At 40.9% G+C, this 13120-nt stretch overlaps 2 protein-coding genes across 6 annotated transcripts; both read right to left on the bottom strand.

Annotated features, from left to right (window-relative positions):
* Window positions 1-6: 6 nt before the first annotated feature.
* Window positions 7-8692, bottom strand: agfg1b (ArfGAP with FG repeats 1b). Of its 5 annotated transcripts, none has more exons than XM_037275662.1 (12): window positions 8353-8692; window positions 5567-5660; window positions 5161-5276; window positions 4490-4628; window positions 4256-4412; window positions 4029-4139; window positions 3674-3812; window positions 3337-3416; window positions 3058-3165; window positions 2549-2710; window positions 1392-1486; window positions 7-1020 (listed from the first exon to the last, which is right to left on the bottom strand). In XM_037275662.1, the coding sequence occupies exons 1-12, from the start codon at window positions 8517-8519 to the stop codon at window positions 961-963; spliced, it is 1428 nt and encodes a 475-aa protein (XP_037131557.1). In that variant the 5' UTR covers window positions 8520-8692; the 3' UTR covers window positions 7-960. The 5 variants fall into 5 exon arrangements, with proteins under 5 accessions (XP_037131557.1, XP_037131559.1, XP_037131558.1 ...); XM_037275664.1 differs by having other exon boundaries at window positions 3058-3153; XM_037275663.1 differs by having other exon boundaries at window positions 4029-4136.
* Window positions 8693-9386: 694 nt separating this feature from the next.
* On the bottom strand, window positions 9387-13001 carry zgc:110269 (probable flap endonuclease 1 homolog). The gene is made up of 11 exons (XM_037275290.1): window positions 12884-13001; window positions 12283-12349; window positions 11831-11933; window positions 11640-11694; window positions 11453-11514; window positions 11195-11331; window positions 10835-10895; window positions 10411-10542; window positions 10194-10339; window positions 9983-10127; window positions 9387-9597 (listed from the first exon to the last, which is right to left on the bottom strand). Exons 1-11 carry the CDS (start codon window positions 12963-12965, stop codon window positions 9541-9543), a joined length of 1047 nt encoding a protein of 348 aa, XP_037131185.1. The 5' UTR covers window positions 12966-13001; the 3' UTR covers window positions 9387-9540.
* Between the last annotated feature and the right edge of the window lie 119 nt (window positions 13002-13120).

Below are 13120 nucleotides of genomic sequence, written 5' to 3'. Positions count from 1 at the left end.
AGGATGCAGTATTTAAAAATCGTTTAATTTATTTATACATATATTTATATATGTACACATTGACTTAACTATTTTTGTAAAGACAAGAAACACATGAAATTTGTTAGTCACGAGCGGCACAATTGGGACCCGAATATATGTCCAGAGTCAAATTAAATGAATAATAAAAAAAATAACGCAGCCTTGATTGAGCGCAAACCCGAATAGTGAGACCTATGCTGAGGCAGCTCACATCAAACATGGTTCACATTTGCAATCTGTTATCCTCAAGCGGCGAGCGGTTATTTGGGTCATTTTGCACACATTATCTAAAAATTCAAGCCTCTTTAGTGCATTTGTGCTCATGTTTGCTCACCTTAAGTTTAAGTTACTCAAAAGACCTGGCCTTGGTTAATGACCTTTGGCTCCGCAATTTTCCTTAACGATTAAAACAGCATACCGACTAACCTGCATGGATTTATACAATTTTTGCAAGCTCCTTTTGGTTATAGGCAAGCGTAACTGGGTTGTGAAAGCTACTCATGGACAATTGGGGCCTAAGTGCCAGTTTAGTAGCATTCATGCTAAAATAAAATAAAAATCCCTTTTTGAAATGAATTACCTGCATCTGTTGGTAAATAAACCCTCACTTAAAATAGCGTGTAGTGGTTTTTACACAAGGTGTGGCAACTCACCTTTGTTAAAACGGTCCTCGTTACACATCATACGGTAAATATGATTACAAATGATGATATGCACACAGCGTACAGGCATAAACAAATGATAAAAAAAACAATGTATGGATATAGTCCAAACATTTTCACCCTAACAGTCCCTTAGTCTTCAATACAGTCCTTTGTACTCCTTCATAGTGTAAACTTTGTGTGGATAGAAATGTAGTGCCACTAATAGCGTGACTTAACGGTGTGTTGACTAATGTGCTGCATGCTGCCCTCTGGTGATGAGGACTGGGGGGTTGTGCTACAGGAACGGGTTAGTTGAGGTACCACCTGAAGGGAATGCTCCGGTAGGGGCTCCTGCCTGGAATCACAAGAGAGGTCACAGGAATGATTAGAGCAGGCAAAAAAATGCTGACATTGTATATTCAAACAGAAGTACTGAAATTGTTTAAAAATAATAATACTAAAATAACACAAACACTCAAGTACTAAAGTATTTAAAAATAAAAATAAAAAATAAACACTACAATCACGTTTTTACTATACTAAAAAAAAAACAACCCTCACTTGACATCTGTTTTCAAATGTGGGAAGTCAAAGGTCACCCATTGACTCATCAATTACTGGGCTAATCAACTTAGTGAAATATGGGAACACTGGGAATAATGTTATAATTGCATTTGTAGCTTCCGTCACAGGGCACAGCGGTAACTTGAGACAATGCATGCTCACCATGAAGGGGTTATTGGACACGCCCGGACCGGCCATGGGCTGACCGAACGGCGTCATGGAGGGCTTGTTTGGACCATAAACTGGAAATGCAGGGCCTTTTGAGAGAAAGAAGAACATGAACCTTGAACTTTATAAAACCAAACAAATCATTGTTTTATATGCCGTTAATTAAACTAAGGAAGAAGGGAGAAAGGATTAAATCCCAGAAAGCCGAATGACATTCAGAAGCTCACTGAGCCTTGAAGGAGAAGTCAAATTTTGGTTATTGGGCCTTTGGTTCACAAATACATTATATAGTGGTTCTCAAACTGAGTTCCGCAGATCGTTGGGGGTCCAGAAGCCCAATCAATGATGGAGCTCTGCAAAATAAGCTGCAAAAAATGTAGTTGTATCATTTGAAAATGTGCATTATCAATAGCACTTATGGAGACTACCTTTTGCAATTTTTGGAAGATTTTTAATGCTTCATACATGCATTAACCTGACATTTCATCACACATCCATCTAATTTATCATCAATATCATTCATTCAGACTACGGTTGAATCACGCTAATATAAGACTTAAATATATAGAGAAGAATGGTTGGACTTTCTGCATAATAAGACACTCTGACACTATTATATAGAGAAAAATTACAAGAATACTAAGCTGGACATTTATGATAGAATATATATAGTATATTTTTTAATGAACTGCTGCAACATGGCCTGATCCAGCTTTTTCATTTTAGTCTTAAAATATTTAATTCCATTTGGTTGATTCTTTTCCATTATCCAGGTCATGAATATTTTGGTTGAAACTTGAACATTTCAATGGCATTTACCATAAATGTCTTTTAACTGGCGCTCAGATTATAAGGGGTTCCTTGAAAAAATTCTCACCTGTGAGAGGCCCCTGGACCCAAAAAGTTTGAGAACCCTTGATATAAATTAAAGCATTCAATAAAACGACAACCAATATGCAACCTCAGATCACTGCGTAATAGCTGCCACTGTTGTGACTTGTGCGTGCAGAAGCGACAATTTCCAAAGCAAATATTTATCATGCTCAGAAAAATCATAATGCCTGAAAAATGCGTGCTTAGGAAATCAATGGCTGGTACTGTATGGGCAAAAGGGAGTCCAAGGACACGGGGAGATGCGGGAGGACACTAACCATTGGACTGAGGGTGGTAGGCCCCGGGTTGTGAGTAAGGGATGGGGGCCTGGCCAGGGAATTGTTGCTGGAAGTTTCCGCTGAAACTGGTCGGGAGGCAGTACGAAGACGAATTTCCAAAGCCAGCAGGCATGCTCATAGAGCCAGTACCAAATGAGGCGGCTACAACAGACATACGCAACAAAAACACAACACAAGGAGGAAACAATTCTAAGAACACAGGCAGTTATCTAAGCTTGCTTGAACGTCTAACTCAGGGGTGGGCAAACGTTTGTGCTCAAGGGCCACATTTGAATTTGACAGCTGAGCAAGATAAGGCATAAATGAGGGATGAAAAAGAACAAGTGTAAGGGTGTACGTTAAATATTGCATTGTTTTGTCATTTTAATGTAAATGCTCAGCGGGCTGGATAAAATGGATGTGTTACATGTATTTACTCGGTCCTGACCTAATCACAAAAAGTACCACACAAGGAAAAGATGTCCATGTGTGCTTCAAAGTGCACACACCTGCAGCCGCCGAAGCTCTGCCATTGGCCTGGAAAGGGTTGGTGGCCATCTCGGAGGCAACAGCTGCAGCAACAAAGGGATTTGTGGAAGGCACACCTAAATGGAAGGCTTGATTTAAAAATAAAAGTCTTGAACTAACATGTGTGCCCGGCTTAATTTGTTTTTTGGGAGAAATCTCAAAATCCCAAATTGCAACCATCCCGTCTATAACCCCTGCGACATGTAAACTTTTTAGCCACAGCGAGTCACTCCAAAAAAGATTACTATGATTCAAGTCACCTCCAAAGCCGGGCTGCATGCTGGGTAGAACAGGTGCATTCTGGGCTGGAGATGAGCCAAGCACTGGACCAAAATAACTCCTGTCATGACAAGCCTGCGTTATTGCATTAATTCATATTTCTTTAAGAAGTCACAATGCATCTTTTATTTCTCTTCACAAACACTTGAAATATTTATCTGACTTCCTGTAAACACGACACTCATATCATCATTACCCAAGTAATTTTAAGTATTTTGAACATAAGCAGAGTTCCTATGATTAAAGAAAAAAAAAAAAACATTTGTGTGTGAATAAGTGGTTTGAGTCAGTGTACTGGCATGTCCGCTAGTCTCTCACCCTTGCACACCGCTGCCTGCAGACGAGCTTAGCTTGTTGTCCAATTCGGCCAGAGCAGCGTAGCGATCCTCTGTGCAGCTCCCGGATTGGGACTTGATGGGGAGAGCACTTGACCTGGACGGAATTGGCACGCCTCCTCCTGTTTAAATGAGTATTATGGACATTTGTCTGACATGCTATGTTTAATAGTGTTATGTAGAAGCTTCAACATTGTCGTCCTAATTAGCCGGACTGCCTTTACACTCTTAAATCCAGTGCGGCTGCACTTATAAATCAACGTATATGAATATAAAAAACAAAACAGGGGGGATGAGTGAATGTGGACAAGCTGGTGGAGATGGAGGGAGGAGGGTACCTGTGGAAAAGGACTTTGAGGGGGGTGACGTGCTCAGATGGGATGGAATTGCAGTGTTTCCAAATGCATCAAAGTTGGCAAAGTTGCTGTCTGTGTTAGCCTGAGTTGCTGCTGCCAACAACAAGGGGAAAATTGGATGATGGGTGAAAGAGTAATGGAATGGAATGACGACAGCATGTACATGAGTCTGGAGTTTTTGGAACATAGGTGGTTCCTTTTTTTTTTACCTGATTGGCTTGGAAAATGTGCAAAGTTGGCAAAGTTGGTAGAGTTGACAGCCTGGGCGGGTGGGGCAGCAAAAATGTCACCACCCAAGTCCGACAGCAGGTCAAACTTTTTCTCTTGGGCAGTGATGTGAGCCTGGGAGCGGCCCAACCCTGGGGACTGGACATGAGGCACAAACGCTCAAAAATCAGATCGCTAAAGGGTTTGTGGATGGGTTTCAATGTGCTTTTGCTTACTTGACGAAGTGGGGTCTTGTTGAGTTGTAAGGTCTTGAGAGGCTGAACTTCCGGGGTGCTGCCAGTGCTGCTTGCTGAGGAGCCAGAAACAGATGCCTGGACGCAGATGACGGACCTGGCCTGGTCCGGAGGCACATACCTTCAAATTTAAGGGACAAAAAAAAAATCAAGATTGTGAACTTTCATTCTCATGACTGAAGATGGACATTGCAGTTTAAATGTGGTCATCACTGGCAATTTGTTTCTGGTCCATTCCACATTGAGGCTCTATGTGTTGCCAAATTGTCGTGTCAATTTAATCTGCCCAAGGCCTTCAGAAAACATTTGTGCTGGGTCGTGTAATTTAATTTAATAGTAATAATTATAAATAATAATAATAAATCTTAAAACTACGAAGCTCCATTAATCAGGGAGATTCTCATTTATTAGCCATTTTTCAGGCCAAATCAATAAAATTATGACTGACACCATGAGGTACAATATTGATGTCGTGTTTTGTCCTTAAATCCACCTTGTGCGATGTCAAAAGAGAAAGCTATGTTTCTGTTCTCTCCAGTAGTAGCTGCAAACAACCAAATCATCATCTCATAAGAAAAGAATTAACTGAGCAACAATCTTATTTTTGTACAACAACAACAACAACAAAAAAGCAAAAAATAAATTCAGGATACCATCTTTTCTTTTCATATTTTTCCTGGAGGAACTCTTTCACTTTCTGTGGCTCCCGGAAATCTGGAACAACTGACGTCCTGTCATCATAGAGGCCCAACCAGATGTGTTTACAGACCTATAGCAGGGTGGATGGTGGAGAGGGGTTTAAAGGAATGACGGGGGTGGGAGGGAGGGAGGAAAAGAGGGTGATTTGAGTGGGGGTGACCGAGAAGGAGGTGAGACAAAGTAGCAGGGAGGGGGAGGGGATGACGAGAAATGGAAGGAGGAAAAAAAGCCCAGAGAAGGAATGCCAATAAAGTTGACAAGGCAGAACTAAAAAAAAGGCCGAAACATGACTTCAAAATGAAAGCCAGAGCATCTTGACTATTCAAAGATGTTTGACAACGTTGTGCGAGTGTGTGTTACCTCATTGCTGTGTTTCTGAAGGAACTCAATTTCTTGCTGCGTAAACGTAGTCATAGAAATCGACTTCACTCTGTGTGGAGGGTTCAGCCCTCGCCTATGGAGGGGAGAAGATATTTCTTGAAAGGCCAGATCCAACCCAATGCCGTGTGTGCGTGTTTGTGCGAGAGAGACCGAGGCAAAGACAAATACCTAAATACAACACTAAACAACCGCGGCATGCATTTACTGCCACGGCATTCCTCGAATTCAAAGCAAAGTCGAACGATCACGAGAAAATCACTCGGAAAGCTTAGCATCGGAGTTGAAACATATTTTGGGTTTAAACTAGACTACAATGTGCCATTGATTGATAAATACATAAAGGAAAAAGAAAAATAAACCTGGAGTCCACCACAACATAAAAATATGACCCAAATTTTGCATTTGGAATTTTTGTTTTCCAGTCCACGTCGACTGCAAATTTGTTTTAAACTACCAGTGGGGTCACCAGTGGGTCAATTTTCTCGCAAGAAAGTATATGACAGAGAAAGAGACACCACTTATGTGCTCTGTTGGCAAAAAAGTACATTATAGCACACAAAGACAGGATGCAAAGAAAATTCCAACAGAGGAATCAGTCTACTCATCAGAATTTTTACAGCTAGTTTGGAAAGGGTTCACTGTCGGCGCTGAGTGAACAGCATTTTCCGCAAATTCACTAATTACGTTTTTGGTCATTTGATGAGGGCAAGGACAGCTTAAGAAAAGTGACAATGCTATGAATGATGTGGACGACGAGATTTCTAAATTGTCAAAACGTTTGCGGATGAGTGACCTCATCAGCCGTAGGTTGAGGTGCATACAAAATTTGTGAGCGATCTGTAGTGTGACGGGAAGCATAACCAGAGCTGCCAACCTACTTGAAAAACATTTCCTGGACAATTTGTCTGAATTTCCTGTTTTTAACCTTTTATCAAGATACATTATCTATGTATACATTCTAGTCTTGGTGGGGGGAAAAAATGCCTGCGGGAAGGGATTTAAAAACAACACTGGTGGTACTGTACTGGAGAAGTGACGTCAGAGTCCATGCCGAGCAGAGATTGTGGCAGGATGTGAGAATGCAACTTTACTGTTCCCTTTTTTCCCCCATAGAATGACGACAAGGGATTTTAAGTAAATTGCTACAAGGTAGTGTCTTATCTATGACTACAACTATAATTTTTTTTTAGAATCAACACCCTTCCAATGTTAGCCTATTAGCTATATTTGTCCCAGTCCTATTTAACTTACAATGACCCAATTATTTTATTTATTTATTCCAACTTTATTTAACCAGGTCAACGACCGATTGAGATAAAATCTCTTTTACAACAGTGACCTGGCCAAGAGGCAGCATTACACATTTGCTCATTTTTTCTTGTTTTCCAAAAACATGAAAAAAATTATTCGAACAACTTAAGCCAGTGGTTCTTAACCAGGAGTGCGAGAATGCTTCCTAGGGGGTGCGAGGATACCCTGGGGGAAATTTACAATTTTTCGGGGATAACCAAAAAAAGTGAAAAATTCTGGAAATCAAGAAGTCATTGTGTTAATTGGCATTATGGATAATGCTAATTAAGCCTGATAGCTGTAAAGTAAACCAATTATTATTAAGGGTTATTATTTAGGGTTAGGGGTGCGAGAACTGGTTGGTGAATTGAATGGGGTGCGAACAAGGAAAAAAGTTAAGAACCACTGACTTAGGCTAAGCATGTACATCATAGGAATGATGAAGCGCACATACATGCAAGTGAATGGTTAGCCGCCCCATCACACAGTACAGCGTGTTGCTCAACTCAAGTTCATTACAGATGATTTCCCAATACTTTTGTTTTTGTGGGTAAAACGGGAAGTGGCCAACTCATCCACAATGAATGTTGCATAGAACACCAAGGAAACTTGTGGGTGTCACTAATTTTGAACTTTCTCTCCCAACATCTGTACTTTCTACTCCTAAATTTTCCACAATAGGCGTTTATGTAGGGTCCCATATATTAGAGGTTTTATTTTGGTTACATTATGTATTTTATACTGGGAAAGAAACGCCTAGTATTCTGTAATGTATAGTAGATCTGATATTGTTTGTTGTGATTACGAATAAGGCTCATTTGTTGAGAACGACATTACCAAAGGAGCTTGAAAACTTATTGCACTGTAAATGATTATTTTTCATAAAGGTTTAGCCCTGACATAAATCCGTTTTGGAGCAATAACAAATAACTTACTGCCCGGGTAGTGCCCCTTTTACATGATCCAAAATCGAAATGCCCACATGTCTTGGTGTGACGTCAGAAAAAGAACTGGCTGCTGTCCCTCCAAAAATGACAACTTTTTAGTAAAAATACAACTTGCACATTTTGGAGTCTTGACTGTTTGGTTCATAATAAATAGATACGATGATTTTAAGTGTCGAATGTGAGTACTCTGGCCACCTCTGCCACCCACTACGTCGCTTAACATGACCACACCAACAACGCCCATGAGACCGCGTTCCACTAATCCACTTACACATTTTCAGCCTAAATGTACCTTTGAAGACTCCATTCAATTAATTCAATTAGAGCTTCTGTGTAGCCGAGGACACACAACCACGGCCTGGGACTGAATCAGTCTCAGTGTCCAACCTGTCTCGACTTGATCGCTAGCATACGTGCTAACGGAACCGCCAAGTCAGCCACCGGCGCAGCTTCCCCGGTTTCCCCCTTCCCTCCCGGCAAACGCCTCGTCCTCACCGGGCGGACAATATTAATGAAAATCGGACTTACAAGATGCCGGAGCAGGTGGTGCAGACGAAGGAGCCTACTGTCATGTTGACATAGGTCGGGCCGCGCTGATCACAGTCGAAACATTTCCTATTCGCGGGAAGGCTAGTCATTTCCCGGAGCATCTTCAAATGAGTCTCCTCTTGCTTTCGCTTCGCGCTGGTCGCCATGGTGAGATATTCAGGTGGCCGCGGTAGGTGTCTTTGGGGCCGCGTTGGACGGCAGCGGCCGGGCGGGCAGGCAGGCAGCCAGTCGGTCGGACGGGCGGGGAGGAAGGGAGGGAGACAGGCAAGGCGGCAGGCAGACACCTTGCTGAGCGCTCAAGCAGGAGAGCGACTGACTAATTCTTCTTCTCAGGGCAAAAGCAAGTAACCAAACCGGCTTCACCAGTCAGAGCGCCACCAGCAGGACAGAATTAGATCGCAACGCCAAGTTAGAAAAGAGCAAAGACATTCTCTCTTTTTATGTATTGGTTCAAAAACTTTACTAAGAATCCCCTCTTAATCGTAACGCCAACTAAACATAACTACCCAGAGCCACTTTACATAAAACTCAACTAGATGAGTATTTAAAAGAAACATTTATTTTCTTTGGCACAGATTACAATACCTTAATTGAAGTCTTTTTGGGGAAAAAAAATCCACTATGATAATTTAAGTCTGTGGTCTGCGCCTTGGCGGCGATTACACAACAGGTGCTAGTTGAATCCCTTGCAATGAGACATCCCCTGTCTCTTTTGGCCACCCTGACAGCGATCACACTGGCCTCTTTCATAGCGAGTCACTACTTGCTCTGCCTTTCTTGATAGCTTGATGATGCAGGCTTGAAAAAATGGTCACTTTGAATGGCATTTTGCCACTCAGTCAAGAAAAACGATCCCATGTATAACAAGAACCCTCAATGCACTATTATTTTCTACCTACATAATCAAGAACCTCTTAAAAGCATGTCAAACAGCAACATTAAAAAAACAAATGTAGTTGTTGCCTTGCAAGGCACTAAAAAAATTAAAAACATCCTGAACATTTTTTGCATGATGGAACAAAATGTCACTTTCACATTATAAAACGAGGCACAACCTTTTGTTTAGATAAAAAACAAAATATCTACACCAAATGGTTGACACGCGATTGTGATGGTTCTGCAAAGGAAGCGAGAGGTCCAAACAACTCCCATTCACGTTTGATGGCTTCATTTCAATTTTGGTTTCTTTCTCTTGCTGCTTCCACAGTCAGCAGCTTCCGCAGGCTGGAGGAGGAAAGAGCGAAGAATTGTTAGGACAGACACATTAATGCACAATTGTTCAGTTTCAGCTAAATTATACTGTTTCTATTCCACACATAGAAGCAGAGCATTTTCGACACAAATTAGCAAGTAATTAATTAGCGGCTGCCCCAAAAGGTTTATGATGGAAGCTGCAAAACACTTTCAACAAAATCTCTGGCCTTACTATATGACACTCCTCTACTCATTTCAACATAAGTCCTTGGCGACAACATGGTTCCAAAGCAGTACGCTTGTATCAAAACATAATCATATCTCAAATCATGTTTTCCCATTGAAATCAATGTAAATGGAATAAATCTGTTCCAGACCCCCCCCCCAAAAATAAAAGGAAAATCATAAGGTTCACCTGCTCCCTCTTTCTAAGAACTCTGAAAAAGTCATCCATCCGAGTTTGACTGCAGTGTCCCGCTGCAGTCGTCTTCTCCCTTTCCTTCCGCTTACTCTCCCGAATCTGTCGGAATCTCTCCATGCGATGACGGACTCGTTGCTCCCTAAAAACATGGATCCAGACATTGAGTGACTATTTTTGGAAAAAAAAAGAGAGAATACTACCACACCTGACGTATGTACTCTGGCAGAGAAACCCAACCAAGGCTTCTTCGTCAGGTTCAGTCCACATAAACTCAGGTACTTCTGCGTTTGGTGTTTCCAAAAATAACTTCTGCGCTTCTTTGTATTTCCAGTTATCTGGTACAGGATGGGTCTGTGGTGCAGCAAGAAATCAAAATTTTAGGAAAAAAATCATACAGCACAGCTTTGTTGACAAGTTCGCACCTTTGTGTTGATGTGCAAAACGATATTTTCGATAGTGCGGTACTTCTGGATGAGACTCAGCGCTCTCTTTGGACCAAAGCCGACTATCTTGTCGCAGTAGTCGCATCCCAGCAAGATGCAAAGGTCGACAAACTAGGAACACAAAAAAAAGAAGTCCTTGATGAATCTTAAATGGCGCACTGGAAGCTTAAAGAACCTTGACTTAATTATTTTGAAAAGAAAAAACAGCACTGTAGTGTATATAAACATAGTAAAAGGAAATGTAAATAAAGCGGTTTTATAAAGCACACTCACTGTAAATATATTCATATTCGCATGATGATTCATTGCTGGTGTATCTGAAGCTTGCATAGAACTCACTTTTTTGTTGGCAACACAAATACAAAAAATAATTTGAAAACAATGTTTGAATACTATCCCTTACCTCTTTGTGAGTTAGTTGGAGTTTCTCCAACAACTTCGGTAAAGAATATTCCACAATGTCACTGTGAATATGAAAAACATAGCTAGCTAAAACATTTCTATTTTTTTTTTAGAAGATATTGTGAAATTTAAAAACATTGTGAGTGCTCCCACTTTATTTTAGAGGGATCACTATAGGGACAAAATTGTCCAGGTATACTGGTTAATTTTGCATTAGTGGAAATGTTATATAACAAAGATTGTAGACTTATTTTTTTAGTTTAGTTACAAAAATGCTGATGACTCGAATTAAAAATACAGAGATAGATGATAACAGCAAATGAAATCTTCTTTAAAGAGCAGGCCGTTTGTCCCTCAGTACCTGTCTTTTTTGGCATTCATATGACGAATCACAACATGCGCTCCAAATGGCAACGTGTCCATGTCTTCTGATGCCACAGCTTCCGCGCTCCCCCGTTTCACCAGCCAAGCGCAAAAGGCTTCAGCGTCTCCTGGAGCCTGCAGCAAGCCAACATGAAGGGGAGAGAAATGCCTTAAGTGAAAAGAGTCAAGAGGTAAAAAAAAAAAGAATAAAAAAAAAAAAAAAAAAAAAAAAAAAATCCAATTATGATGGTCATACCTGGATCACAGGTACACCCAGCAGCTTCAGGAGTTGGAAACAGTCTTTTGTTTGAAGTGATGCTGGATGGAAAGGACATGCTGACATCATCATTACGCATAATAATAATAATAATAACAAATGTCAGAATTTAGGTTATAAATGTAGGTGCATGCGCCTGTGTGTGCTTGGAAAGATGTTTTTGTACCTGTGCCCAAATGGTTGGGGGAGCGCCAACCTGCTGCCTCTGCTCGTTTCTGAAGCTGGAAGAAAATCATGAATAGATCAACCAATTGCCAGTATTACAACCCGTAAACTGAAATGTTTAAATGACCTTCCAAATTCATATTAAATTTTCAACGGTCTTGATTGATAACACACAGTTTCTGTGTAACTTACAGCAGGGATCTTTTCTTCCGGGGGTTTTCCATCAAACACAAACACAGGCTTTATATCATGTTCCAGTAAGGTGAGCGTCCGAAAGAGGAGACCGGTCAGCGGGCTGCACACATCACAAACATACAGCCAATCATGTAATTTCATGCTTTAATTTCAAGTGGAAGCAATTAATCCATCCATCCATTTTATGAACCGCTTAGTCCCCACGGGGGTCGCGGGTGTGCTGGAGCCTATCCCAACCGTCATCGGGCAGTAGGAGGGGGACACCCTGAACCGGTTGCCAGCCAATCGCAGGGCACACAGAGACAAACAACCATTTGCACTCGCACTCACACCTAGGGACAATTTGGAGTGCCCAATCGGCCTACCAAGCATGTTTTTGGGAGGAAGCAATTAATATTCTATTAAATTATTTTTCCAGTTTGCATGATCTTGTGTCTCAAGGGACTTACTTGAGTGATGGTGTTGCGGTACGGAACTGGTTTATGACAATTGATGTATCCATGGCAATTACCTTGCCTGTGGAGTGAGCACAAACTCAAAAGCATTAATGACATTAATATCCATTATTAACTTGCCCTTATCTAAACTTTCAAATGTCCAGATCTTCACTTTTTCAGTACGTTTTGTGCAACTTGCTGAGCTGAACTACATGACAGGTGTTTGATCCATCAGCCTTTCCAAGGAAGTCCAGTTCTGTGCCTTTCTGTGAGAGTTTACAAGTTCTATGTTTTTTTTTACAATACAATACTTTTGACAGTTTATTCTAACTCCATAATGATGAAAGATAAACACAGTGGTCACAACAACGAATCTGACAAAATTAGCAATAGCAGTAAATGTAAAAATTATTAAAATTAACCAATGAGAATTAGATTTTGCTTTTGAATTGTGGTTCAACAGAATTGTCATTATTTTTTTAAATTATGAATTACGGTCTGCACTCAACGCAAGGTAAGGGGTTTGGCTAGGTTAGCTTGTGGCTAACAACAATTGCGAAATTGTGCCAAAGAAAAACGATCCAAAACAAAAGGATTGGTTGTGACTATTTACCTGTGTAGTCGCCAATATACTTGTGGGAAATTGCACCGGGAGCTTCCAGTCGGATCAAATCTGCTAGTTTTGTGATCCCCATCCCTGCACTGTCAACAGATATGACGTCACTTCTGGTAATGCCAGGAAAACATTCAATACAAAAACAAGCGCATTTTTTGTTTGTTTATGGTTTATTTTTATTTTGTGCTCCTGAAATTAGTGGGATTACATGTATCTTCGATTAACGGCGGAGTT

Source organism: Syngnathus acus, chromosome 17, assembly GCF_901709675.1.
Source record: "Syngnathus acus chromosome 17, fSynAcu1.2, whole genome shotgun sequence".
In the NCBI taxonomy this organism is placed as follows: Eukaryota; Metazoa; Chordata; class Actinopteri; order Syngnathiformes; family Syngnathidae; genus Syngnathus; species Syngnathus acus.
This window is presented reverse-complemented; position numbering and strand designations above follow the sequence as displayed.

Excerpts from the sequence above, each read along its gene's own strand:
- zgc:110269 (XM_037275290.1), bottom strand. The coding sequence starts at position 12,965 with ATGGGGATCACAAAACTAGCAGATTTGATCCGACTGGAAGCTCCCGGT. Across the intron at positions 11,515-11,639 it reads CCCCAACCATTTGGGCACAG|CATCACTTCAAACAAAAGAC; the intron begins GTACAAAAACAT and ends CTTTCCATCCAG. Across the intron at positions 11,332-11,452 it reads TGGGTGTACCTGTGATCCAG|GCTCCAGGAGACGCTGAAGC; the intron begins GTATGACCATCA and ends GGCTTGCTGCAG.
- agfg1b (XM_037275662.1), bottom strand. The coding sequence starts at position 8,519 with ATGGCGACCAGCGCGAAGCGAAAGCAAGAGGAGACTCATTTGAAGATG. Across the intron at positions 3,417-3,673 it reads GCAGGCAGCGGTGTGCAAGG|GAGTTATTTTGGTCCAGTGC; the intron begins GTGAGAGACTAG and ends TTGTCATGACAG. Across the intron at positions 1,487-2,548 it reads CTACCACCCTCAGTCCAATG|GCCCTGCATTTCCAGTTTAT; the intron begins GTTAGTGTCCTC and ends TTCTCTCAAAAG.